We start from the raw sequence: 27,236 nt of genomic DNA on the forward strand, positions 1-27,236 counted from the left end.
CAAAGGGTAGGCAAAAGTACTGTAAGTGTGTGTGTGTGTGTAGTACAGAGCATAGCAATAGAGGTGGAGAGTGTGACCACACTTGTAGCACAAGTACTGTACAAGATGAATAGTGCTCGAGTGTGTGGAGGAGCTCTTGATGATGCTGCGGTGACAACAATACAAGATGTTGGAGCTGGTGGGATAGAAGGACTCCTAAAGATGACCAATTTGAAAACTAGATCAGCTCTTCTGACTAACTGAGACATTTAAATTGATCTGCCTCACTAGTAGTTACAAGGGCATGTTTTTGGAAAAAAAAAAGCCCGCAGTGATGACTTCATTTAGTGACCATTTTTAATGTACAGATCCATTACAGTGTAGCCATGCACTGAAGGACCTGATAGCTATGTCTTATGCAAGTTCTCTCCCTAGTGGCCTGTACATGAACTGCAGGTGATTCTGAAAGTATGCTTGTTCCTACGATGGTGAGTTGGGAAGACCTGTGGAAGGTGCTTTTATAGTCCAAAGCGAGAAGGGGTGCGTCGAGGTGTCATCGGGGCCTCTTCTCGTCTTCCCGGGGTGCAGATTCTCACAGACCTGAAACAGAGAAAAGTTTTGTATGTAGGCTTTGTAAGCTTTCACTCCTTGTTATGGCTCTACTCAAATAGAGCTATGAGGAAGAGGAGCAGGTGTGAGGAGAATGAGAAGAAGGTGAGAGCATCACTGGAAGACTGGGTAGACAAAGATACACGCGAGCCTGATGGCATCAGGGAGTGATGAGAGTGAAAGAATGAGAGGATGAAGCCTCCTGTGAGGATCAGCTATCATCTTTAACCACAGCAGCTTGACAGCTGCACGTAAAACACATATGCGCGTGTTCTCAGGAGAATCTAGTAGGATTCCACTCAAAAATAATTCAGTATAGATATGTCTTCTTTATCTAGAAATACTGTTGTAAGGCTGCAAAGAACATATTTCTAGGTGTGCAGGGCATAGAATAGGTTGGGAACCAGGTGGTAACATAGTTGTCCAGTTGTGATGCAGCAGCACTACTGCACCTTTTTTGGAATTTTGCCCAACATCCACAATCCTTATGTGAGACATGAACACATGTCTTTCTCTTTGCTGTGCATTCTAAAAATATAAAAACAGATCAAAAGAGACAGCCAAGAATGCACATAATGGCATGCACCTATTCAGTCTATAAAGCCTTCTGAAAAAACGTCCAAAAACGCTCCATTTACATAACGTGACCTGCATATTGACTAAGCTACATCAACATTATTATTATTATTACTATTAACAATGTTACGCCAAAGAACTACGTTACTGGCGTAGTGACACCTTGCCACACCACACCGGCTAGCTACTAGCTGGCTAGCGACTAGCTTCACCACTCTTTCGCTCACAGCACATCAGCACCGTGCTCACAATGCAGCAGGCCATGTGTCTATGTTGCCATGTGAAATCATTGCACCCAAGAAGGAAGTTCCGGTAATGCCACAAAAAATTTTTTACCTAACTTTGTGTACAAAAATAAGACGATCTCAAAACATTTGTAGATGCATGTTTTGTGTTGGACAACCTTTTAATGCATTCAAGGTGCATGCATTATAGCCACCTAGAAGACTGATGTAAAATATTATTGACTGCAAAGTTGGTTCTTTTTCTCTTGTTATGTAGTACACTTCCTGATATTTTTCTGATATTGAGCTCTGTACGTCAAGTGCAAGTAGATATGGTTGGAAAATTACAGCCCATTACATGATGAATGAATGAACGAACATTATATAGTGCTTTTTATAAAATTTCCAACTCAAGTTTTTGCATAATCATCTACCATAAATATACACAGGTAAGGTTGTTACGCCCCCTTTTGGTTACTACAGCCAGCCAAGCTCAAATGGTTAGAAACTGTATTTTTGTGATACAAATAGTTATCAGAAACTGAAAAAGTGGTGGCAAAATTGAGATGTGAGTTGGAGGTTGATGATGGTTGCTTGCAGCTGCACTTTTAAAGTGCCCCATCTCATTATAAGGAACAAACCTTCCACTCCACATGACACACAAAACAAGAAAGGACTCGTTCTCGGACTACTTCATACCTCTGATGTGATCTGAGTTGAGCAGCAGCTGACAGGTGAGGAGCAGCAGGGTTATGAAGGCGTACAAAGTATTAGACGGTGGTCACACTGACTGTGGGCTGGCGAGACCCAGGAGATCCCACCAAAGTCATTATCACACATCCTACCTCCTGCCTAAATCTAATTCTTAATCCCTTTCCTCCAGTGTGATTATTTTTCCACAGAAATCTCACTGATGTGGTTACACCAATGCAGATAAACTACCTTGTTAATTAACAATAAAGTTCTTTTTAAATCTCTCTTTAAAACCCCTTTTCTCTCTCTGTGTAAAACCCAGGAATGGGTGTGAAATTAATTTTTTGGTCTAATTTGAAAATGAAGGTTCCCCCACTTTCTGTGCTTTGCTGTGGCCCAATTTAAATTGCAGCAGTAATGGGGGTCAGCCAGGAGTCAATATTATTTCTTTTTGTCTCGTCTGCAGGGACCAGAGGTGAGAAAAGCTCATCATGAAGAGTGAGAGAGTTAGAGGAGAAGGGAGGGTGGATACGGACTGGAGGGCGAGGTGGCTAAATGAAACGGTTCCGTCTATCGCAACGGTGCACAAAGAATGGAGGGGGGGGGGGGTGTTAGACGGAACTATTGTTGGGGGAGCGTGTCAATGTAATGGTCGTTGACGTACTTCACATTGCCGCTGTTCTTCCTCTCCTGCTCATCGCGACGGCTTCGTATTTGCTCCTGAGCCAGCGCCATCTCTTCCTCCATGTTGGTTATCTCCTCCTTGGCGCGGCGACGGTTTTCCTGGATGTCACGCAAACACAAAAAAGAGATAAACGGAATGATAGGTAGCAATGAAAGCGATCCAAAGCGACTCTTCATAACTTTAAAACTACACCATTTTAGACTTACGGGAAGTAAAAAAATAATAATAAAAAAATAAAAAATAAAATATAGCCTTGATTTCTCAAGTGTCAGAGAAGGCCTGCTGGCACAAAATCCCTGTTGTAGTTCATCGCACAAGGTTTTTGATGGTGTTGAGATTAGTGCTAGTTGTAGTTCGTCTGCATCAAACTCATCCAAGTATGCCTCTAGGACCACCCTTTCTGCACCGGGAACAGAAAAGGGCCTTCCCCAAACTGTTCCTTCAAAGTTGAAAGGACAAAATGTTCTTATCTTGGTAAAGAATTCAGACTGAGAAGTAACTAAGCCCTGATTGATTGATTAAATTGATTGATTTAATTAATTAGCAGGTGTATACCAAGAGTCGTATCCATACTAATGCACAAACATGAATGCAAAAAGTATAGAACATATAATAACTGAACATATAAATGCAGGAAAAACTGACCAATAATAAAACTAGCATTGTAGGTGTTCGCTTCTCTTACCTGTCCGCTTCTTCCAGCATGTTTGATGCTATAAAACATAGGTCCAAGCTCTGCCAGCCACTCTCCATCCACTGCAGTCACACACTGCATGTATTCCTACAAAACAAAACACAAGAGTTGAAAACCCACTGCAAGAATTGAAAGTATTTCTGTATACTGTATGGTTGTGGAGACGTTTCACCTTGGTGGTCATCACAAGCTCGTGGTAAATGATGTAGTCGGGCGTGTAGCCCATACCAAATAGGGAGCTGGTTGGATGTAGGTGACATGGCATGCCTGTCCTCACATTGACATATTCACCAATGCCCTAAAAGCAAACACATTCCATTATTCCATCATCATATCAAAAAGGGAATAATGGGCAAATTTGTCAAACAAAGAAACTAGGAACAATAGTTTTTGGTGTGTAGGCATGCAAGTCTAAATACTGTTTGTATAAAATGTGGTATTTAATCAAAGGTAAAGTGGCCTTCCGAATCTCTTTGTATCGCCACCATAAATTTAAAGAATATGTAAAAGCCAACTGGTCATGAGTAACATTTTATCAGCGCTATGTTGTCATGGTTGCTATAAATGCGGCAAAATTATTACAAATGTAGGACCTGAAGAGAAAAAACAGAAATACCTTGAGCTTGGCGGCCTGGTGGAAGTAAGCAGCACAGATACACTTCCTGATGATGTCCCAGTCTGAACCACAGGATGTTAGGTTCATCCTCTGCTGCACCATGATGTCTTTTAATTGGGAGCGCACTTCACGTACCTGTCACACAATACCAGAGTACAGTCGTCCCTCGTTTATCACTGTTAATTGGTTCCAGACCCGAGCATAAGTGAATTTTTGCGAAGTAGAAGTTTAATATTAATAAACAGAATATTTTAGGAGTCAGGGTGTAGAAAACCTGTTTATGACCTACATTATTAGAGCCCTGTAAACTTGAAATAACAACCCTATAGTTACCTTTCTACTCCTATTACCTAATATAGCAGACATGATAAGCAGTAATAAGACATAATAACTCACCGTTAGCATTGGGAAAGTTTTTGTTGTAGGATCTCAAACGTAATGTGGGTCGAAAAAAAAAAAGATCATCCATCCTCACTATCACGTTTGTCACTTGATATATTCATGCCAGTCTGACATGCATCTGCCATACATAGACGTACACTCAGACAGTATTGCTAGTTTTGTTTACATCACACTATGTAGGCTACGGCATTTCTGAAGTGACACAAGAGACGACCGAGGCCAGCAATACAGTGTTCCCTCGCTACATCGTGGTTCACTTTTTGCGTATTCGCTGTTTTGCATATGAACGTGCATTGTGTTGTGCGTCCTTGTGGTGTATTAGAGAGATCTGTTGTATGTGTCTGTTATAGTATTTCCTACTGCTACCAGCAGAGGGTGTTGTATACTCATGTTGAAGACGCGTGCAGCTCCACCTCGTCTCAGTGTGTTTACGTGGCTGTACAAGCATATTAGCAACCCATAGTAAACAATAGCTGGCAAAATATAGAGCCACAACAGTCCTTATTGGTAGGAGTACCCGCCCATTGTGTTTGGGTTCGTTGATAGACACTGTTCTACAGCCAATCTCCTTCGTGTTGTCGCTGGCAAACTAGCTAACTGCGTGAACTGCTTGCTAACTGCCAGTAAACAACACAAAAAGCTGCAGGAGCTTACCAGCTAAATGAAACTTTGGTTCAAGGAGTAGGACGAGGAGGAGGACGATGTTAGGAACAATATGTTTTAACAAGGATACAAAAACGCTACAGCTGAACGGCGCCAGGACGAAGCAAGGTCAGAGGAGTGAATATGCGGAGTCACTTACCTAATAATTTATTGTGTCCAACCTACACGAGTGATCATTAAAAATGTTTAAAATGTGAGAAAATGTTAATGGCTGTCTGAGAAAAGTGCATAAAGTGTATTGTGAGGGGTTTTACAGCCTTAAAACATATATAATAACTGTAAACAAAGTTGGCTACTTCGCGGATTTCACTTGTTGCAGGGTATTTTGGGAACCTATCCCCCATGATAAACTAGGGAACACTGTTCTGTATACCGAGTTAGCCTCCAATTACTTATCCTAAACGTAAAAATGGGTTTGAAACTTAGGAAGAATGACAAAATAAGCAGGCAAAAACGTACCACTTCCACACAGAGTAGGCCATAGTCAACCACGAAACAGCGAAACAGTGTTTGTGTGTGAGATCAGTGTGCATCCATTTTCATCACAATAAGTGACAGTCTAACCTTGCGCATTGCCTTTGTGTGAATGAAGTGATCGTTGCACCAGATGCTGGAATAATTGTTGTTTTTCCACTGCATGTAGACGTTGAGGTATGTCAGGTGGTCACTCTCTGGCACGGAGAACTTCTCCCTGACCTGGTCACTTTCCTCTTCACGGCCCTGCAGGCAGACAGACGGACAGACACACATAAACACACACACGTGCACACACACACAGTGTATACTGTAGATGTATTAGTAAGCAGTGTTAGCATAGCTTTACATGTTAGTTAAAAAAAATATAGAGATTTTTGTAACCATCCACTGCAGACTTAATTATTCAAAACTATAAAATGGTCATACAAATACTTTTATGAGGTGTACAGTGGATCCCTGCACATTCATGATTCAGCATTCGTGTCCCCGCAAATTCATAGATTTTTAAATGTTTTCTTATAAAAATATTTTCTCCCTAAAAATATGCATTTTTTTTCCTGCAGAAAAACATCTCAGCCTAAGTCGCTAATAATTCATCTGTAAGAAATTATAAATAGGCAACAGTAAAGCATAAACTGTGCAGCATAATAACAACATACAGTACAGCTTGCATGTAAACGGTGACAACGCGAGGTCAGTGCACCTGTGCGGCTGAAGAAGAACTAGCCATCTACAGTCACCTTTCTGACAATCCGGCCTCAAAACTTGTGAGTGAGGTGAACACAAGTTTAGACATGATCGTAAGTTGTTAACGGAATTACATCAGTCAAGCATGGCTTGGAGAAGTGCCTTCTCCAACAGCTAGCTGGGACAACCTGGCGGCCTAGAGAGTTGTTTACCACCTCCATCTGTTCTATCAATTATGTATCTTTCGTTATCATTCATTAGTGGTGAGCACCCACATTTTATCATTTATAATGCTTTTAGCCGCACAAATACCAGGGATCGTTTCTTTTCTGACCACAAGGACTCGCCTTGCCGTCATGAGGTCATCATACATTGAGGACGACTTTCAGACACTGATACAGACGCTGTGGACATGCTTGTAGACACTTGCTAATAAAGCCTTAACCCCTCAATGACTTTGTGTAAAACGCAGAACAAAAAAAAAAAAACCTGACCTAATATTGACTGTTTATTTGTGTTGCATCAGTGTAGAAATAAACGTCATCAGCCTGATTTGAGTAAACTACTCTGAACTTTACAATGTGGTGGAAATACAAACCACACAGGGCCACAAGAACCTTTTAGGTCCAGAAACTATGATTACCAGGAACTAAAGGTTTCTTTACTTTTGGTAGAAAGTGTCAGTGGAAGAGGAAAGCTCATGATGCGCCTTTTAATCTGAGTTTAGAGTCAATGAGTAACGCTTTCAACAATAAACATTTTAAAAACATGGCAGTGTCAAACCTTAGGTCTATAGAAGATGGCTGGCACAGACAGCATGGAAACGATGATGAGGATGTCTGCGCTGCAGCCCATGTCGCAGGACACAATCAGCATCTTGGACAGGGCCGGGTCAAGGGGGAACTCCACCATCATACGGCCAGTTGGTGTCAAGGAACCTGATTCCACAGTGATGAAGTCACACATCCGGAATGATTAAGTATATGACATGTACAAGACAAATTCTAAGCTTATTTTCCATCAAAAGCCTCCTAAACATGAGTACTCAGAATAATCATACTTATTTTATTAGCCAGTATACACAAGGGGGTGAACTACTAACAGTGCAGAATACTCGTAACTAAAAAGAGGAGTGAGATCAAAAAAATTGTGCCTGTTCTGATTTGAATGATTAGACGACTGTGTCTTAAGAAGCTTACACAGAGGAGAAGCAGGGAAGCAGAGCAGCCGGTTTGGGGCAGGTAAGGCTTAATCAGCGATAATCTGCTGTTAACACACCATACAGGGAATCATCAAAAGTCCCTCCTTATCCTCAAATCCTTAAATCCCTTGGAATCTGGCTAAGGATGAGACAGAAATGAGGCCAGACCAGTCGAATCAAACACGGGATCAGTTACCAGGCAATTACTCCACTGGCTAAACCTTCAACTAGCTCATCCAGGCCTGTTTGCAGACTCTGCGTTTATACCAGAGACTCGTCATTGACAAGTAGGAGCTCAAATCAGCGCCCATAGAGAAATAATAAAAGACCTGAAAGCACAAAACAGTCACACAGCTTCATGTTCATCTCGAAATGTATACGTTGGATTAAATAAGTGAGGCAAGGGAAAACCAACCCATAAGGGAGTTAAAAGTATCAAAAATAACATGGCGTCATGTCATAACAAAATACTTAAAGGAAACCACTTGGAAAGGGTGGAACTGAGAGGCCATGAGATAAGGAATATCCTTCTGGAGGCTATCTGTAACCTAACTACTAGATGTTTCAATAACCTTTGATTCAATAACTGGAATCAAAGTAAAGAATTTATTATGCTCACTTCAGTTTGCTAATATTTTGTATAGGACCGTAAAAAATAAAGAATTATTGCAAAAAAACACATAACGACAATTTTTTGTAAATTTATGCCACAATTTATACTAACTAGTTAGCTCGCTGGCGGTTAAAGCCACTGCCGTCTCGTGTCCCTGCAGTGATCCAGCATTACAGTTGAGCAATTTGGTGTAAACAAAGAATAATAGCAGTATAAAGCTGACTACAGGGGTGTTATTTCATGTCTGCAGGGCTCTAATAATGGTAAAGATTGTATTTAGAAAGTCATAAACAGGTTTTCCATGCTTGTGCTGTGAAAATGTTCCATTTATTAATATTTAATCCTACTTCAAGGAAATTCACTTATTGCGGTCAGGTCTGGAACCAATTAACAGCGATAAACAAGGGATGACTGTAATAAACCTTTTATTTTTTAGAATAAGCCACGGGCCCCTAGGCCGCACATTGGACACCCCTGGCTTACAGTGTTTGTTTTTAGGGAACTGCAAGTGCAACAATAAGATTTTTAAGAGTGAACTGAACAATGGTGGTACACTGTTTTCATCTTAGCAGTCGTCTTTGTCTGTTTACGTTTCACCTCAATAACAGCGCCAGATAGCGGGGGTGAGGGGTGGGCCTGACAGGCACCATAGCTGAGGAGGTCTGCAGGCAGGGCTTGGCGCACAAACCTCCACTGCATCCGCCTTCTCGCATGGCCAGTGGGGCACCTCTGCTGACATGGACGAGGCCAGGCAGCAGAAGTTGGATACCGCCTGTGGGTCTCTGTCACCTAGAGCTCTGCTTCCTTGCCATATATTTGTATATCTGTATATTCACCATGTTTTATGCAAAAAAAGCAACTACACTAATACACTGGATGTGAATGTCGTCATTTAGAAATGACAGTCAAAACACCTACTATCACAAATCATTTCACCCACCAGTGTTATCGAGAGCCCCCAGGATCCAGAGCTGATACATGGAGTTAAGCATGTTGTCTTCAGGTGGCGGGTCCATGAAGTGGAAGAGAAGCAAATCCTGAACACCCAGGGACTTCAACAGCAGGACTACGTTGGCCAAGTTGGTCCTCTGTATCTCTGGTATGGTGGTGGTCAGCATCTCATTCTTATAGGCGCTCTGAGTGTAGAGCCTGATTAGGGAGACACGGTTGAATATATTATTAATAACTCTTAATTATAGCTCTTGATTGGGGAAGAGCATATGCTGTATAGTATGTAATGAAACCCATTAGTCCTGGGTCCTAGGCAACACTGATAGCAGCTTTTATTTCCTCTTAATTTTCTAACAAATTGAGTTCCAGTTTTAGTGCACAAGGCAGTAGTCACAGCTAGAAATGACGCCAAGCAAATGGAGCCAACAAGCTCTTAGGTGCACGCAACTCTTCCAACACTTCATTGTGGCAATAGCTACCAAGTGATTGAATATGTTTATCATATGAGTATTACATTCATCAAGATATATCTATCTCAGGGTTCATGAGCAACCTGAGTCGTTAACAATGTAAAATGTACTGCAATGCGTGTTTGTTGGTCAGAAAATGGTCAAATAAAATCTCTTGACATTACCATTTAATTATACAATTAACATGTATAAAATTGCATGGAGATCAAAACCCAATACCTGTAACACTGTCCTGGTCCTGTACGACCCGCTCTGCCAGCACGCTGGTTTGCATTCGCTTGACTAATGGGATACACTTGTAGTGCGTCCATTCCAATGCGAGGATTGAACACCTGTTTAAATGTGCATAAAACAAAAGAATTCATCACTTTGGTGAAAAACAAACATTTTTAGCCTGAAAGTTGTCTTTACAAGGCTCGGAATACCTTAAGTTTGCAGTATCCCGCATCCACAACAAACATAATCCCATCTACAGTGAGGGAAGTCTCAGCTATGTTTGTTGCAACAATACATTTCCGAACACCATCTGGGGCCTAAAGAGGGTGAAAAACAAAAGATGGTGAACATTTCTTCTCATTAGTGATCATTGCACAACAAACTATAAGAAAAGGGAAACTCACTCAGCTACCACAAAACATGCATTAAGATTGAAAATGATTAAAAGAAACCTTCTGAAAGATTTTGGCCTGGAGATCAGAGGGTAGCTGGGAGTAAATGGGCAGCACAGCCAGAGGAGGAGCATTCTCCAAATCCTCCAATCGCTCCACAATCTGATCTGACGTCACCTACGGGAGCAAGAATATACCTTCATAAATAACAGAATTTGTAAACAAATTGTAAACAAATACAAAAAAACAATTTTGCTATCGCATTTATTTCAATAACATCTGCGATACTACCAGCTCAGTCGTCCCTTACCTCAATATCTTCCTGACCAGGCATGAAGATGAGGATGTCTCCTATCAACCCACTGAGGTGGATCTGCAGGGCCTGTTTCACCGCTGCCTCCACATAGTCCTCCTGAGGAGTCTGAACAGCACAAAACAAATGACCAAAAAGACATCAATGGTGGTAATGAAAAGTAATGAAAAGGTAACAGTAATGGAACTAAAGAACAAAAGCAGAATGGCACATGCCTTGCTGAATAATATGTCAACGGGGAATGTTCTTCCTGGAATGTGGAATATAGGTACATTGCCAAAAAATGATGCAAATTTGTCAGAGTCCATTGTGGCAGAAGTAACTATGAGTTTCAAGTCTGTGCGTCGTGAGACAACCTAATAGAAAAGACAAGTCAATGAATCAATATGTGCATGAATCCATAAAGTATTTAAAGTAGAAAAGCTTTCAGAAATATGAACAGACCTCACGAAGCAGACCAAACAGCACATCAGTATTCAGGGAGCGCTCATGAGCTTCGTCCATGATAACGGCACTGTAATGGTCCAGGTCAGATTCCCTCAGTGACTCCCTCAGTAGAATACCATCTGTCATGTACTTTATCATTGTTTTCTCACATGTGCAGTCCTCAAAACGAATTGCGTAGCCCACCTGCGCGATACATCAGATTGTATTTTGTTTAATATTCTATTATGCTAAACACACAAGGAATTTGTTTCTGGTTATTGGACTTAACATAATCAATTTAAGTAATTCAAATGAATAATTATTAATGTGAACTTTACTGCAATCCATGCCATCATTCGCCAAAACCCCTTCCATTGGTATGCAAGTTTTCTTTTATCCACTAGTGGGCAGTGCTACACTGCATATCATCCAGCCTACCGGTAACTTTGGGAATCAAATGCTAACAAAGGAAAGGAGTTGAAGTCCACCAACAGTATGTATGTTTTAGATCAGGGGTGCTCACACTGTTTCAGCCTGCGAGCTACTTTTAAAATGACCAAGTCCCAAATATCTACCTCCTACTATAAATATAGAAAAAATATATGTTTGCTATAATTATTTTAAAAAATATGAGTAAATATTTATGTACGTTATACATGTATATTGAGGGTGCACACGCTTTTTCAGCATGCATGTTACAAGTCAAAATGATCTACCTCTTAAAGTCAGCTGATTGATCTCATATGACATCTACAAAGTGACGTTTACGTGACCGACCCAAACTACCTTGGCGACCTACCGGTAGCTCGCGATCAATGTAATGGTGACCCCCGTTTTAGATGTATTCAACCTTACACTGTAATAAATATATTTTCATCAGCTTTCATTTTACTTTGTGTTCAGAAATGTATGTGTATTGTGGAAAAATCCATCAATTAAACAAGTCAAATGTGATCTTTCCATCCACACATCGTAGCCAAGTGTGTACAGTCAGTTTGTCTCACCTCCTCTCCCAGGTTGGTCCCAATCTCCTCACTGACTCTCTTGGCCACACTCATGGCGGCCACTCGGCGAGGCTGCGTACAACCTACCATGCCGTAGCTGGTGTAGCCATCTTCATGGAGGTATTGGGTCAGCTGAGTGGTTTTCCCACTGCCCGTTTCACCAACAACAATTACTATACTGTTGTCCCTGCAAAAAGAAAGACATGGTTGATACTATAATTTCAGTGAATAATGTGGAATGTTATCTGTTGAGTGCCATGAAATGCCAACTGTACCTAATAATGTTAAGAAGCTGCTGCCTGACAGCAAAAATAGGCAAGTACTGTCTCTGCTCCAGAATGCTTTTCTTCTTAGCAAACTCACTGCTGGCCTCACTCTTCTCTTTCATGTGATCTGCAAACTTCTGCTCGGCTCTGTAATGTAAAAAGATTAAAAAAATAACTTAAATGAATACAAACGCTAAGATAAATATGTGAGTAAAACAGCACTGTACACCAGCAAAAAGAGCCAAACTGACTTATAGTCTACTTTGCCATCCTCGCCAACCTCTTGACCTCCAGCACCATCGCTTTCTTCCGTCTTCTTGATGCCCATGATGTCACCCAACTTGGTGCCTGCCAGTTCCCAGTGTTTGTGTTGTGCCTATAAACATATTCAATCATTTCATGAAGATTGAACATTCTTTGTTGCATGCATCCAATTTTAATGGCACCGTTGTCTGGTGGGAGGACCATATCCAAATTATTTACTCAAGTGATTAAGTGGTGCAATTACTACAATATCAGTCAGTGGCATCAGCCCACAAAACTAATTAAAGTTTCTCAACAATGGGATATGAAAATGATCTGTTGTAGTTTCAGTGTGTCAGCATTCATGGTGTTTTAAATCAACCGGCCTACCTTTTTGCGTTCTTTCTGTTCACGATGTTTGCGAACAAGGTGACTACCCTTGCGGGAGATGATGGCCATGTCAGAGGTGGCGTCTTTCACAGGGATGACCGGCTCTGGCTGCAGCGACAAGACAAATTGACAAAGGCAAACAAACATTTAGGACGAAATGTTTACTACAATAAATGTATACATTGCTCAACATCGTTGTGTTCCTATTACCACTACCTTGCTATACCTGTTTAGTGAACACTATTCTCCCATCTAGGAAAGGAGGGACCAAGTTGTGAACCAGCAGATGAACCTTTGCTGCATTGTCCTCCTCAAAGTCTTCATCCACCTCCAACCTCTGCACTACACCACTAGTCAACATACGATTGGTCTCCCATCGCTCATTGTCCTATTAACAGAGAAACATATTGTACATTAGCTTGTTAGACATGGTACACGTAACAATAACAAACACCATACAGTGAAATAGCATGTAGTTACCTCGTTAATTTGACGTTTCTGGGCAGATATCCGTTTCTGAGTCTGTTTCTGAAGGATCTGCTCTCTCTTCTTGATATACTCATCAGATGTCGAAGTAAAGGGGTTGTGGAACTCATCATAACCTTCGTCCATCATATACCAGTCTCTGTCGGCTTGCTGCAACGTGTGGGTCAATAAAGTAATGGTGACCATGAGCAATTCAAGAGAATATATTTGATTGACAATGACACCTACCTTCTGATCTTCTTCCCATTGCTCTTTCTCACCCTCATTTTCAAATGAAATTCCACCCTCACCGTCTTTTTTACCTAAAGTTAACAAAGTAAGGACCATTAGCAGAGGTCTTTCTAGATAAAACATGTTTTGAATGTCTCCTTGTGCTCAACTGACACCATCATTCACCTACCATTATATTGGCGGAAATCCCCGCCCGTAATTTTAATATACTGTAGCACCAGATCACAACAGAAGTGTGTTGTACATGCTGATGTTCAGAACTCCGGTGTTCGTCAATGCACTTGTGGTGCATAATTGATAAGAGGTAGGAGGAAGAATGCTTGTGGCTAGAGTTTGCGGCTAAGAAAATGTGTGTGCAAGCCTACAAACAACAGTATCAAAAACAGTGCATCAGGAATGGTTCCAAGAAAGAAGATTACCCTTTTAGAAATGGAACTGCCAGAAACAATAAAATGGAAAAAGGTAGCAGAAAGGTTCAGAAGAAGAAGGGAATCAAAGTATAGAGAGGAATCCCAGCTCCATGTTAGTCAATGCTGTGACAAGAGGAATTGTTGATATTGTCAAGAAATAATAATAAATGTCAAGAAAAATCATCAACTGTAATGGAATTGAAAAGGAAATGACAAAAAAAGGTAATCAGTGAGCTTGCAAAACCATTGAAGTTCATCAGTAATTTATAATTTCAAACAGAAAAATTTCTAAAAGAAATTTCAAAATGAAAATATCAAAAGTAGTACCAGTTTTCATAACGGGAGTCAAACATCAGTTTAGAAACTACCGACCGAGTTTTTTCATTGACACAATTTTCTAAAAATCATTAAAAAGCTAATGAATGACAGATTAGACAAATTTATATATAGGAACAAATTATTTGAAGACAGCCAATACAGAGACAGAGTTTCAACTTCGATGGCACTAATCGAAACAACAGAGGAAGGAAGCCGCACTATTTAAGGTTCTAACAAAAGCATTTGATACAATTAATCACAATATCTTAATTAAACTATGAGGTCAGAGGGTTAGTTTTGAACTGGGTAAAAAGCTACTTAGCAAACAGGAATCAATATGTAAAGCTAGTAGAATATATATCTGCAAACTTAAATGTAGCATGCGGCGTACACCAAGGGGTCAATATTGGGACCAAAACCGTTCACCATACATATTAATGACATCTGTAAAGTCACAAAATCTCTGACGTTTATGCAGGTTTATGCCTGCCGGTAAATAGCAGCTCATAACTAAAATTTTAGCACGCAGTTCAAAGCAAAAAAAAAAAATAAATAAAATAAATTAAAAAAAAATCAGCCGAGAGATGGCTCGCATCTAAAAAACAGTTGGGACACTTGCATGCCAAGGTGGCACTGTATAATAAAATAATACCCACAGTGCTCCGCACCTTCTCTCTTCTCTCTGGCATTTGAGACTCAACGTACTTTGGTCTTGTTACGAGAGAGATCTGCCAGGGCTTTGAAGCTAAGCATAAAATTCAAAATACCCTTTTCTTTCTCCTTTTCTACTCAATATAGTGGCGTTAAAGGGAATTTTTGTTATCTTATTATTAACACGTTAACTTTGACATCCCTAAATGTTATTTAATTTATTTATATTGACTTACAAACCTTAACTCCTATTGTAACACGTTGTTGTATGGTCTTATTTTCTTCTGTTATTTCATAATTGGTAAAGGGTAGATGTTGAATAAAATACATGTTGAAGTGAAGAAATGTATTAACAGTTGTGAAATGGAGAGAGGGTTGGATTCTTCCTACTCCTCTTTGAGGATTGGTGGCTGTCACTGGTTTGACATGTTGTTTTGGCGCCAACTTGTGTATATAATAACCACCAGACTAACTACATACTATACAGCATGTCCTTTCTGTCTCTGCACGGTCTTGTTCACAATTTTTTTATCTACTCTCTGTACCGTGTATGGAGGAGGGATTGCATTTACAATTTCTCAATTCTGTGTATCGCATGAGGAGGAGCGATCACATTTACAGTTTCTCATGTATTCTCTGTATCACATGTGAGTGAGTGATCGAATTAATTAAATGACACGTCTTAATGCTGACTGTGGACTAATTTGAATTTCTAACTTCTATTCTGAAATGTTATTGTAGTAACTCTACTGTAGTTACTGGAGTAGTAATTGCAATACAGTCAGCAGCTGTGTGTGTGCGTGCATGTGCATGTGTTTATGCCCTCCTGCCCCCCCAGAACTGTCAACCAAGGAGAACACTGTGATGTTACCTTTGCCTTGAGATAAACGAGGAGTGGAGCCTAAATGCTTCCTGTCGTTGGCCCACTCGTTGTACTTGTAGGACGGAGTGGGCAGAGGTGTGTCGTCAGGATAACGGCCTCTCACTGACCTAAGTCGGTGCAACGAAGACAACACTGCATTAGCTTTAGGGAATATGTGAAAATTACACTTATATGACTGACAAAATCCATCATCATGAAATGCATCATCATGACCAAAAATAAAAAAAATACAAATGAAACACTGAACGCATGTAAAATGTTGACTAAAATACATACTTCAATATAAAATATTTACCTGTCTCTTCTTTCGCTCTCTCGGCCGGTCAGACGACTCCGCTCTGAGCGGTCGGAATCTCTTACGGAAGGAGCAGGAGAAGGAGACTCCCATTGGGAATGCCGTGAACTGGCATAACCACTGTCATCCTCTTCCCAGTTGGAGCGTGATGGCGTGAAACCATCTATGTAAGAAAAAACAACAATGACAGCTTAGTCAAGCAGTGGAAATGGACCGAAGTCATAACAAAATTGGTGACAAATTAACCAATTACCTCTGGGGCGTTGTTGTGGCGTCTGGGGTTCATCCCGCCTGCTCCCCCGACTGATGCGATCTGACCAGCCATCTCTCTGTGAGCGCTCACTCCTCTCGCTGCGATGTGAGCGGCTGCTAGAGCTTCCTTCTCGTGTATCTACCAAGAAAAGTACCGTTACCCGTAACAACTTTGACAACCAAGAATCAAAATATGATCACCACAAAGTAATACATTCCTGTCATCTTCAGAATTACCTCTTTCAGTCCGTCGATCTCTGCCCTTATCCCTGTCTTTGTTTCTGTTCCTGTCCTCTTTGGAGGAGACGAAGACGCCATGCTCACGTCTGTCTTTTTCTCTCTGCTGGTGCCGGCGACGGAACTCATCACTGACTCCTCCAGGACTGGAAGGTGTCTCTGAGCCGCTCATACGGTACTTCCTACTGGTATGCAGAAAGGTATAAATAACACAAATACTGTCAATGTAGTACAAATACGCTCAGATGTGTCTGTGTTTACTCACTGTCAAGCACTTACCTCTCTTTCTTATTCTGTCTGTTCTTTTCATCATCTTCATCATCTGACCCAGAATCGCTTTTACCTTCCTCCCAGTCTTTGTAGGAAGAAACCTTGGATTTTTTTCTGTCTCTGTTCTCACCACTGCCATCATTCTGTTCTTTACTCTCTCGTTCTTTCCTTTTTTGAGCTGCCAGCAGATCCAAACCCAGCAGAGAGGTACGTGGGGTAGGTGCCCGAAAAACGTGGTTTTCTGTAGCAGCGGTCTTCTTTTTGACTATCAGTCCTCCAACTTGCACTGTGGGATCACTCCCTTCCAGTCGGTGCATAGAGTCATCGTCATTCATTATCTGTGGATACAATGTATATTACTACTAGTGCTGTCAACGCTAATAACAAGTTAACGGAAATTTTCTTTCACGGCACTATTTTTTTTGACACGCGATTAATGTGAGCACGGCCTGTTTGACCCTCGGACCACACCGTAGTTTGAGGAAACAGCGGTGTATGTGGAGCCACAAGCGGGAACAAATATTGACCAGAAATGGACAAAGAAACGGGTATTTTGAATGGTAAGTTTAGCTTCAAAGCCCTGGCAGATGGCTCTTGCAACATGACCAAAGTTATTTGTATCGACTGCCGCTGTGAGTCGAGTTGTCATAGAGTACATCGACTGCCAAACAGGGCGGGTTACATAAGTTTAGCTATTAATGTTAGTTATCATTGAATGTATCGCCTATCATAGCAACATCATGACTGCATATTTCTGATCACCTCTCTGTGACTGCTTTTGTGTGTGTGGATGTGCAGTCATCTTATTCGGTTCGAATGACAATTTATGCCAAATTTTAGGCAGTTTAACTCCTGATTGTGAAATATATAGACATTTTTTGGATCAAGCTGTTCTATTACAACACTACTGGTAACATGCTAGAGGTGGTGGTGTTCTTCTAATTTTTGGTTGAACAAAATGTAATCTTCAGCCAGTGCAATACAGCAGCTTTAGGTTTAAATGGACACAACACATGCTCTACTGAATAAGGATGAAGAAATGTGCAAGTTCTTTCACGCCAGATAAGTAAGATAATGCTAATAAAGTCATTATCCCTTTGCGTTCAGGGCCACAGGGACCTGGGCCCTATCCCAGCTGACTTCACATTTAAAGACAGACAACCGATCACACTCACATGCACACAGTCACTGAGAAGGGCTCTACGCTACCATAGATTTCAAATAACTGTTATACAGTATTTATTTGAGCACAACAATAGTAGTGACACAGATTAACTCTGCAAAGTTCACTTTTGATTCAAATCCTTAAATTACTGTATGTTATTTACCAACGGCACATATAATCATTTTATTTATTAGTGATGGTCTACACTCAAATTACTAAGTATTGTTTGGATGTTGCTTTTGTTATGCATTCTTTCTGTAGTTAGTACCCGAGTTTACACATACAGTAGCTGAAACGCTGTTGTCTAGTTCAGGTGGGTAAAATAGGAATCTTTTATCTAAAAAAATATGTTTTACAGGTCCAAAGTTGTAACAGCGCCCTAACATGAAACTTACCTCAAAGAACGGTGTTTGTTAGCAGTTTAGCTCACGATCCTGACAGGGCAACGCGGCAAGCAGCTCTACGTGAATTTCTTGAAAGCTGAAGTCTAAAAAAAACTCACTTTAAAACAGCTAAGGCCATCTTACGAGCGGTAAGTACGAAAGAATACTCAAACCTACGTGGCTATTACCAAACACATTTTTACTGTATATTCGTAAACCCAACGCAACTGTTTACAGCCGAGGGAGTCGCCATTGCCATCCCAGAATGCATTGGAGGCAAAGGGGGAAAAAAAACGAAACTTTATTTAAATACCTCCGATGACTTCAAAAAAGCATGTATTATTATTCGTGAGTAGATGTTTTTATACCTAAAATACACCAGGTAAAATTGTACATACTAACAGTTATATTTACTCAAGAAGAACAGGCTGATGAAAACATAAAATAGCATTAACATAAAATAAGGGGGGAAAATGCATCCAAAAATTATTTGAACTGCAAATGGCCAACAACACATCATTTCTGGGCAGAATGATACAATGTTATGATGTACCGTGACTTATTTGGCCAAATTCCAAAAGCACAAATGGTACGTGGATTGGACTGATTTCAGTAATTAGTCACAAAACATGGACCGCCTTAGGAATTATTCATTACTCTTATCTTGCAGACGTATACCACCATAAACTATGTGGAGTTCTAAAATGCTTCAACACACACACACACACACACACACACGCACACACACACACGCACACGCACACACACACACACATATATATATATATATATATACATACATATATACAGTTCTATATACAGTTCATGCTATTTTAACTTCGCGAATTATTTACATGTATGCGCAATGACGTTGCAAAGGTGACGATTTGAAGTCATGTGATCATCAAGTGGTTGATTTTGATTGGCTCTTGCTTCATAAGCCACAATTTGATTGGCTAGCTGTGGAGGTTGCGCATGATGGTCAAATAGCATAAATGCCATTGGTCTTTTCCCCTATCTGCTGATGTACAGTACGGAGGTGTTACATGGGTGTTTTTAGCTTTTTTTCCACGTAATTTTTATAATCGCATTTATCACTTTATGTAGTTATTGCTCAATCGACCTATACTGCACATTTTGAACTAGCGGCTTTTATCATCAACTGGGTACCATAAGCTAACTTTGACTAGCTGCATTCGCGACAGCTGTTTTCTTTATAGTAATATTAAAATGGGTGAGGAAATTAACAGTAACCCAGTTAACGCCGGCGACGGACCCGCGATTGACACCGGTGGTGAGGAAAAATCCAAATTGCTAGAAGATGATGTCAAGTATTACACATTAGAAGATATTAGAGTTCATAACATGAGCACTGACACCTGGCTCATCATCCACGATAAAGTTTATGACATCACGAGTTTCATCGAAGAGGTAAGGCCCAGCGTTTCAATTGAACTTAACTACTAATGTGATAATTGCGTTATTACATAAGTTTTTGTTGTGAGACGCGGGTTTCATAATGTCGGCTAAGGCTACTTCCTGGAATTAGCCGAGGGGTCGTTCGCGTCATACCGTGACGCGGAATGACCAATGGCTGGTGGAGTTTAAACTGCGAATACTCGCATATCGTTGTGGACACCAGGAGTTTACAATATAAACAATATAAACTTTTTTACAATATTAAAATTTTATGTGACACTGAATTTTGAGATCGTGTTGGCTGTAGATTATACTGTTGTCAAAATTATTCAGAAATAAATTATTTAAATATTTCACTCAGTATAATGGATCTGAATGAGTAACAATTACTTTCAGTTTTTGAATTGAATACTGAAATAAAGTAAGTTTTCCACAATATTTTATGAAGGTTATTGAAATGAACCGGTGAATCAATATTTACAAATTGGTAGATTTTTAATAAGAAACATTTGTTATAACACAACATTATTTTGCAGTTCCAGATATGTTTAATTGTGCTATATAAATTACACAGAAACAATCGAGGCCACCCTTTTTGCCAAAAAACTGCCACTATAATTAGTTCCAGTTACACTGCACATTTTGGAGTGGCCTTTTATTGTGGCCAACCCAAGGCACACCTGTGCAAAAATCATGGTGTCTCATTAGCATCTTGATATGCCACACCTGTGTGGTGGATAGAATATGAATCGTGAATGAAGAATGCACACTAACACAGATGTATACAGGTTTGTGAACAATGTTTGAGAGAGATAGGCCTTTTGTGTACAGTGTATGGTTGTTTCCCCGTCAAGACAATTCCCCTCCACCAGAAGTTGATTCCCCGTCAAGCATTCGGCCACAAATATGGCAAGATGTTTCCCCGTCAGTATCGAGTTGTTTCCTCATCAGACTATAAGACACAAATATATATAAATCGAACAGTAGGCTTTATTGACGCATGTATGTACATTCTTACAACGGCGTAACCAGTATGCATCAATATTTATTTAATGGTTTTTATTCATGCGAAAGTTATAGTTACAGATTTTAGTTAGACCTACAAATATTCTTTGGTGTAATAACACAAAGGGTAGTCTATTGCGGCGAGCCTGGTTGTTAAAGCAGCGGTGCCAGCCCTCCACATCGTTGTTTGTGCGGATGATGATGATGCTATTCTATTTATATAAATTTGTGTCTTGTAGTCTGACGGGGAAACCACATATCTGTGGGTGAATTCTTGGCGGGGAATCGACTACTGGTGGCGGGGAATCGACTTCTGGTGGCGTGGCGAATCCTTTGTGTACACAGAAAAAGTTTTAGATCTTTGAGTTTAGCTCATGATAAATGGGAGCAAAAACAAAAGTGTTGCATTTATTTTTTTGTTGTGTAATAAATTACTTCAGCAACAGTACTTGACACTGAATATGAAGCAAACCATCCATTTTAACATTTGCTGACCTGACGTCCTATTCTTTGATTCCAGCATCCAGGCGGTGAAGAGGTTTTGTTGGAGCAGGCAGGTTCAGATGCAACAGAGAGCTTTGAGGATGTGGGTCACTCTACAGATGCCAGAGAGATGCTGCAGCAGTTCTACATTGGGGAGCTTCACATGGTAGGATCAAACTTCTGGTAGCTCTGAAAGTCTCTGCATTCTGTCCGAATACATCATAATCCTTGTTTGGCTGAAAATAATATGGCGTTTATGTGTGATAGACAGTGTCTCGAGGTGTTTATAATCTTTTTTTCAATGTGTTGGTGCATAATACAGTGGAACCTTGGTTAGCGTTACTAAGCCCTTCTAGGAGGTCTGACTCAAACCAAAATGTACTCCAACCCAATCAATTTCCCCCATAAGAAATAATGTAAATCCAATTAAACCTTTCCAGAAAGTCAAAAATGTTAAAACAAAACATGTTTTGATAGTTTTACAATTATAGTCTTACATGCGGGAAACAATTCAAAATGCATATACTGTAATTGACGAATGAAAGGGATAAATGAACACAAGGGTCTCTGACATGATTCATTAACTTTGCTTAAATATGATATATATTGATATATATAAAATTACATTTATAGTTCATGGCACCACCCATGACGAACTAGCTCTCGCAGTTCAGCCTCATTTCCGGAAGTTACGCCGTTGGCACACTATCACTCAGGTAAACAAATACAGCGGTGTACGAGAAAGAGGATGTTTGCAGTGATTATAATGAAGATTTGAGTGACGTGTCAATAGTTTTTGAAGAGGAAGAAACATTTGGAGATGAAATAGAAAACTTGTAAAACATGGACTTAAGCCATAAGAATGGAGATGAAGATTGGTTGCCTTCAAAACACAGAATGGTAAGTGTAAATTACTCTGGAGTTGCTTATCCTTTAATTATTGTTTTAAATCGGCTATTTAATGAGTGTAAAGGGGTCTTTATAGCCTGATTTACTGTATATTTTGCCACCCCCCACAGTAAAGATATATCTGTCAAAAGATGTTTATATAACTTGTATAATGCTTTGCAGCCTTATCACTATCATGGTGTAGTGTTTAGAATATGTTATACTTGTATAAAGAAGACATGACTTACTCTCTTGTGCCAACTTTGATGTAGTGGTCATTCTTCTTGTGTTGTTTTTCTCCTGGGTACCGGAAGAATAGCATTCTTTTTCAAAATGCATTTATATTGTACTTTCAAGCCAAACGCTTCTTGTTAAGGTGTTCCTTTAAAGCAGTCCTCAGTGAAATGATTACTGTAAAGAACAGAACTTGACGTGGGCGTCCATCTGTTTCTCATTCTCTGCACTTGCTTCGTGTTGTCTTAAGCCTTCTTCTTTTGGAAAAGAAAACAAACTTACAGTATCACTTGACTCGGATACTGTAAACATCCAGCAGCAACACCATATTTTGGCATGACTACTATTTTGATGGAAAAATATACTGAAGCAAGTCAACGATCTACCTCGAAAAGCATTTGTTTACTCTGCTTTAGATGAGGGGTGTCACACGAATAACATCACTTCCGGAAATGAGAGTGAACTGCAAGAGCTAGTTTGTCATGGCTGACACCATGACCTATAAATAGAATTTTTGCGAAAATCAAACATAATTACAAAAAATATATAACATTTAAGCAAAGTTGATTAATCATGTCAGGGACCATTTAAGGCTACTTTTACTTTCATTGAAGACGTGTTTGTTGACAAAGACAGCAGTGTGGCAACAAGAATAACACGGACATCACCTTTGCTTTTTGCTACGAGTTATTTCTTGAGTTCAATAGTGTTTATTATTAAAGTTAGAAAATGAAGTTATTATATAATGATTTTTAAAATTTCAGAAATAACAGCCCCTCTCCAATTATTGCATCCTTCCAATTAATGCACCATCCTCTTTGCAGTTTAGGTAAATAAATGCCCCAGCTGTAATTAGAGCATTTACCGTCTCTATTTTCTATGTGAATTTGTCAGCCACCAGCAATGTAAATGTATTATTCGTCTTTGCAGGATGACAGAAGAAAGGAAAATGCAATGGTAAGATTCTCCATCCCATGGTAGAACTTTTGAGTTCCAAGCACTGTGTGCTCACCAACATCTTACTTCTCCTCTACTTGCTGTGCAGGACATCCATGTTACAGATTCACCAGAGTCAAGGTCAGTCATCATAATGCATGTCAAATGTCAATCATCAAACAGTTGTTTCCTGTGTTACAAGATCATAATCTGAATGCAGAAGATACAGATTTGTTAGCTTTGTATTACTACCAGAAAAAGGGAAAATTCTTGCACCATTTCTTTAACAGTTACATTTGATATACAGTCGCCCCTCGCTGCATCGCGGTTCAAACATCGCTCCCTCACTCTTTTGCGTTTTTTAATTTTAATTAATAAGTGCCCGCTGGCTGTAGTGTAGTTTTAAGCCATATAAACGGCCTCAAGATGGCAGAAGTGCATTTGATAAGAGGTCAGGAGCAGTCATGTAAATAGAGAAATCACACTTCATAGGAAGGAGGAACCGGTATAGCCTGGAGGATTGTAGCGTGCAGAAGGTTACGCATTGGGGAAATTTTAACACATGCGCACACACATTTGTAAAAAAATAAAATAAATTATTTTGAGGTTTTTAAAAAAAAAACAACCTTTTGTGTTATATTGTGGTATAGTTATTTAAATATTTGAGCTGTCACAAAATCAAAAAATATTTGTCAGTGAAAGTTATGCTGGAATTCTATCTTTTCATAAAAAGCTGTTTTTCTCCCTTTTCTTTTCGGGAACCGATATTTTCCTGACACTTACCTATGTTCTACTGCTGATTACTAAAGAACGGAAAAAGATAGAAACATTTTTTTTCGGATGAAAGACAGGAGTCTAATTGTTCTTTTGGTAGGTTCCATGTTTACTGTATATAGCCATATAACACAATATTCTGTGTGCCTTGGCAGATCAATCAAAATCTCCTAAAATGGTTGATACTGAAGGAGTTGTCTTTTGAAAAATAGCCGGGAGTGAATGTGTTAATGAGACTGACATTATATTAGTACCGTCACACTGCATGTTGTCACCGATGGCATGTCTGACATGACATAGTGAAAAGAAGTTCTCCTCCCATTCCGTGTCGAAATGGTTGGTTTTTGGCATCTTACTTTGTCCTTCCCCACTCCGACTGAGACTCTTTCTTAACGTTACAATAAATAAATTTGAGGCTAACTAGCTAGCTTGATAGCATGCTGTGTTTAAAGCAGTGGCCGTCTCTTGTGTCTCTACAGTGATCCCGTAGCCTGCGCATTACAGTTGAGTAATTTGTGTAGAGGTAACAATAGGGGTGTTATTTCATGTGAACAGGGATCTAATAACGGTTAAAGTCATATTTAGAAAGTCATAAACAGGTATTTTATGCTCCAAGTACAAACATATTCCATTTATTAATATTGAATGTCTAAATGAATTTGATTTTGCCGTCAAAAATATTTCAAAAATCATTTCAATACGGTATTATTGTTAAATATTAAATAATGTCTACCTTTTGGATAGAAAGTTTTAAAAATTAAAAAAAAAACTGCACTGCTAGTATTTCATTAAATGTTTCTCATTATTGTTGAATATTAATTGAATGTGTGTTTTTTGTTTTTACCTGCCCAGCAACTCCTGGACCACATGGTTGATACCAGCCATTGCTGCGACCGTCATTGGTGTCTTGTATCGCTTCTATGCCTCATCTTGAGTGCTGACATTCCCATCTCACTTCATCCTTTTTCTTTTCATCTGGAGGCCTTGAGATGTTTGACCAAAACCAGCTTACACAGTTTTCCCCGTCGGGCCGTCTGTTTCCTTGGCTACGAGGCAGTTTGATTAAATGTTTGCGTCCTCGTCTCAGTCGACATCCATCGACTCCACCACACAGGCAGTCGGACAGAAACTTTATTAAATGCCTCCAGCTTCTTTATTTCATTGCCTTTTGTCTGTACTTGTAATTGTCTTAACTATGCATCTACTTGACCCACTTGGTCAGTTCGTTATCCACCCCAATTAGAAAGTCCATACTGGATAAAAAAAAGCATGAAGCTTGTTGATTGGATTTAATTCTTGTAATTTGACTGAAGATGCAGTTTTTCCTCAGTTGTATTTCAGAGCACTAATTGTTACTGCTACATCAACCAAGTGCAAAACTACGGTGTCAGGCAGCACTTGATTGCATTCATCACTCTTGTTTATGCATAGCCTGCAGTCATTGGCATTATACATCATAGGAATTCTGCTGAAAATAATGGTAAATGATATTGCAAATCAAGGTAGAATATAATGTGATATGAGTATAACCTGCTCTATTGTGTCGTTGGGATTGTATGGATAACGAGTATAACGTATATAATAAAACAATCTTTTACTATTTCAATATTGAACTGGAAAGGATGTCGTGTTGTTAATTAAGCCATATTTTCAAAATTTTTGGCGATTAGTAAACTGGCAACTACTAAGTTAAATAAAAATGTGATTGACTTCAATCTGCTAACTGGGGGACTTAAAAGGATGTATTTTCATGTAAAATGGGTTAAAATGTCTTGTCATCTTAATCAGTTCTGCATAGTGGCATCACCCATTGTATTAGATTTTCATTATGTCCATGGCTATCATTTTATTTAATGCTACTACTTTATATTGCGTTTTCTGCTATGCTGCAATTGAAGACCCATTATCTGCCTCTCAATTCACAACAAATTAACAACCATTAACTTGCCGCTGTATTTACATGAACATAATGCTCCTTGCTTCAGGCGTCCACATTTATTGTGCTGACAGCTGCAACCCCATGTTATTAAAAGCCTGATTGAAATAAATATTTCAAAAACCTAAATGGCTTCTCTATTTTTGTGAATAAAGAGGGATAAAGTGGTGCCTTTGACCACCCAAGAGTGGGTTGTCATGACTCTATGCTTGCAGTCAGTTAATATTTAAGTGGTTTTACCAATGAAACATCCTCAATTCCAGTGTAACAATCAACTATTAACTTGTAGGAGATAAGAACTTTTATTACCTTACAGGAAGTTCAAATGAAGTTACTGTGTTTTTCACTTTGAAATATTTGGTTAAATTAGCTGAAGTCACCCTGCAGCGTATTGGTAAATACAGTACATCATAAACATGCAGTATAGGTGCAGGCCTGGCAAAGCATCTCCTGGGTGAACTTGGATGTGGTGCAGACTTGCAGTAAGAGAAATTGTCTATTAAGTTTTTTTTTCATCCAAGTATTAAAAATAATGCCTATGTTTACCACTGTCTAGTGTCCAAGTACTTTTGAGACCTTGAAAATTGAGGTACCCTTCATGAAATGGCTCTGATTCCAAAATGGTAAAGTGCCTTATCATTGTGGAACCTCTTGAATTAAACATGAAGGTCTACACTTCAATCACCTCCTGAGCATTTTATTTCAAATCCACTGTGGTGTGGTATAAAGGCAAAATCATAAAAACTCACTGTCCATACTTGTGGAGCTATAACTGAAAGTCCATAGTTTCATACTGACCTTTAAAGTTTTTTTAAGAGTTAAAAGTGTTCTTTCCAGGGCAGAGTTGAAAATATTTGCTGATAGACAGAATTGAGAGACATAAAATATTAAAATGCAATCAAGTGACGCCAGGAGGCTCTTTGGGCCAACATTTTGACCTCAATTATGGAAGAAAGGATTTGGGCGGACATGAAGGCTGAAGTTAAAAAGTACAGGGTCGACATGGTAGCTGGCTCTCTTTTGCCATTTTGCTCCACACATTGTTCTGTTTTTTATACAACAGGAGATCGATGCCCTCTTTTTGATTTATATATGTAAATATCCTCTGATTTCAGGCTCTCAAATGTGAATATTTTTTTAATTTCCTTAGTCATATCCATGAAAGCAGACCTATTATCTTTGTGTTTTAG

The 27,236-nt window shown here is 39.5% G+C and overlaps 2 protein-coding genes across 3 annotated transcripts; one reads left to right on the forward strand and one right to left on the reverse strand.

Moving 5' to 3' along the window:
- Positions 1-318: 318 nt before the first annotated feature.
- Positions 319-18,624, reverse strand: dhx38 (DEAH (Asp-Glu-Ala-His) box polypeptide 38). 2 transcript variants are annotated; one of them, XM_054771633.1, is made up of 27 exons: positions 18,384-18,624; positions 16,833-17,161; positions 16,554-16,735; positions 16,318-16,455; positions 16,065-16,227; positions 15,758-15,876; positions 13,505-13,578; positions 13,271-13,426; positions 13,017-13,178; positions 12,791-12,898; positions 12,409-12,533; positions 12,167-12,304; positions 11,892-12,078; positions 10,906-11,091; positions 10,677-10,817; positions 10,459-10,569; positions 10,209-10,325; positions 9,966-10,073; positions 9,760-9,872; positions 9,060-9,268; positions 7,089-7,243; positions 5,706-5,861; positions 4,077-4,211; positions 3,633-3,758; positions 3,452-3,547; positions 2,746-2,864; positions 319-579 (listed from the first exon to the last, which is right to left on the reverse strand). In XM_054771633.1, exons 2-27 carry the CDS (start codon positions 17,156-17,158, stop codon positions 498-500), a joined length of 3,732 nt encoding a protein of 1,243 aa, XP_054627608.1. In that variant the 5' UTR covers positions 17,159-17,161; positions 18,384-18,624; the 3' UTR covers positions 319-497. The 2 variants fall into 2 exon arrangements, with proteins under 2 accessions (XP_054627608.1, XP_054627607.1); XM_054771632.1 differs by having other exon boundaries at positions 16,554-16,738.
- A 731-nt stretch (positions 18,625-19,355) lies between these two features.
- LOC129179117 (cytochrome b5) lies at positions 19,356-26,512 on the forward strand. Its single transcript, XM_054771965.1, has 5 exons — positions 19,356-19,802; positions 21,316-21,444; positions 23,331-23,357; positions 23,446-23,477; positions 24,963-26,512. The coding sequence occupies exons 1-5, from the start codon at positions 19,602-19,604 to the stop codon at positions 25,042-25,044; spliced, it is 471 nt and encodes a 156-aa protein (XP_054627940.1). The 5' UTR covers positions 19,356-19,601; the 3' UTR covers positions 25,045-26,512.
- Positions 26,513-27,236: the final 724 nt, after the last annotated feature.

This window comes from Dunckerocampus dactyliophorus, chromosome 3, assembly GCF_027744805.1.
Source record: "Dunckerocampus dactyliophorus isolate RoL2022-P2 chromosome 3, RoL_Ddac_1.1, whole genome shotgun sequence".
Lineage (NCBI taxonomy): Eukaryota > Metazoa > Chordata > Actinopteri > Syngnathiformes > Syngnathidae > Dunckerocampus > Dunckerocampus dactyliophorus.

Bases quoted from the DNA above. Each gene is read 5' to 3' on its own strand.
- dhx38 (XM_054771632.1), bottom strand. From the start codon at position 17,158: ATGAATGACGATGACTCTATGCACCGACTGGAAGGGAGTGATCCCACA. The intron at 16,739-16,832 runs GTAAGTGCTTGA...TCTGCATACCAG, and splicing joins AGACAGAATAAGAAAGAGAG to TAGGAAGTACCGTATGAGCG. The intron at 13,427-13,504 runs GTAGGTGTCATT...CACACGTTGCAG, and splicing joins AATGGGAAGAAGATCAGAAG to CAAGCCGACAGAGACTGGTA.
- LOC129179117 (XM_054771965.1), top strand. From the start codon at position 19,602: ATGGGTGAGGAAATTAACAGTAACCCAGTTAACGCCGGCGACGGACCC. The intron at 19,803-21,315 runs GTAAGGCCCAGC...CTTTGATTCCAG, and splicing joins TCACGAGTTTCATCGAAGAG to CATCCAGGCGGTGAAGAGGT. The intron at 23,478-24,962 runs GTCAGTCATCAT...TTACCTGCCCAG, and splicing joins ACAGATTCACCAGAGTCAAG to CAACTCCTGGACCACATGGT.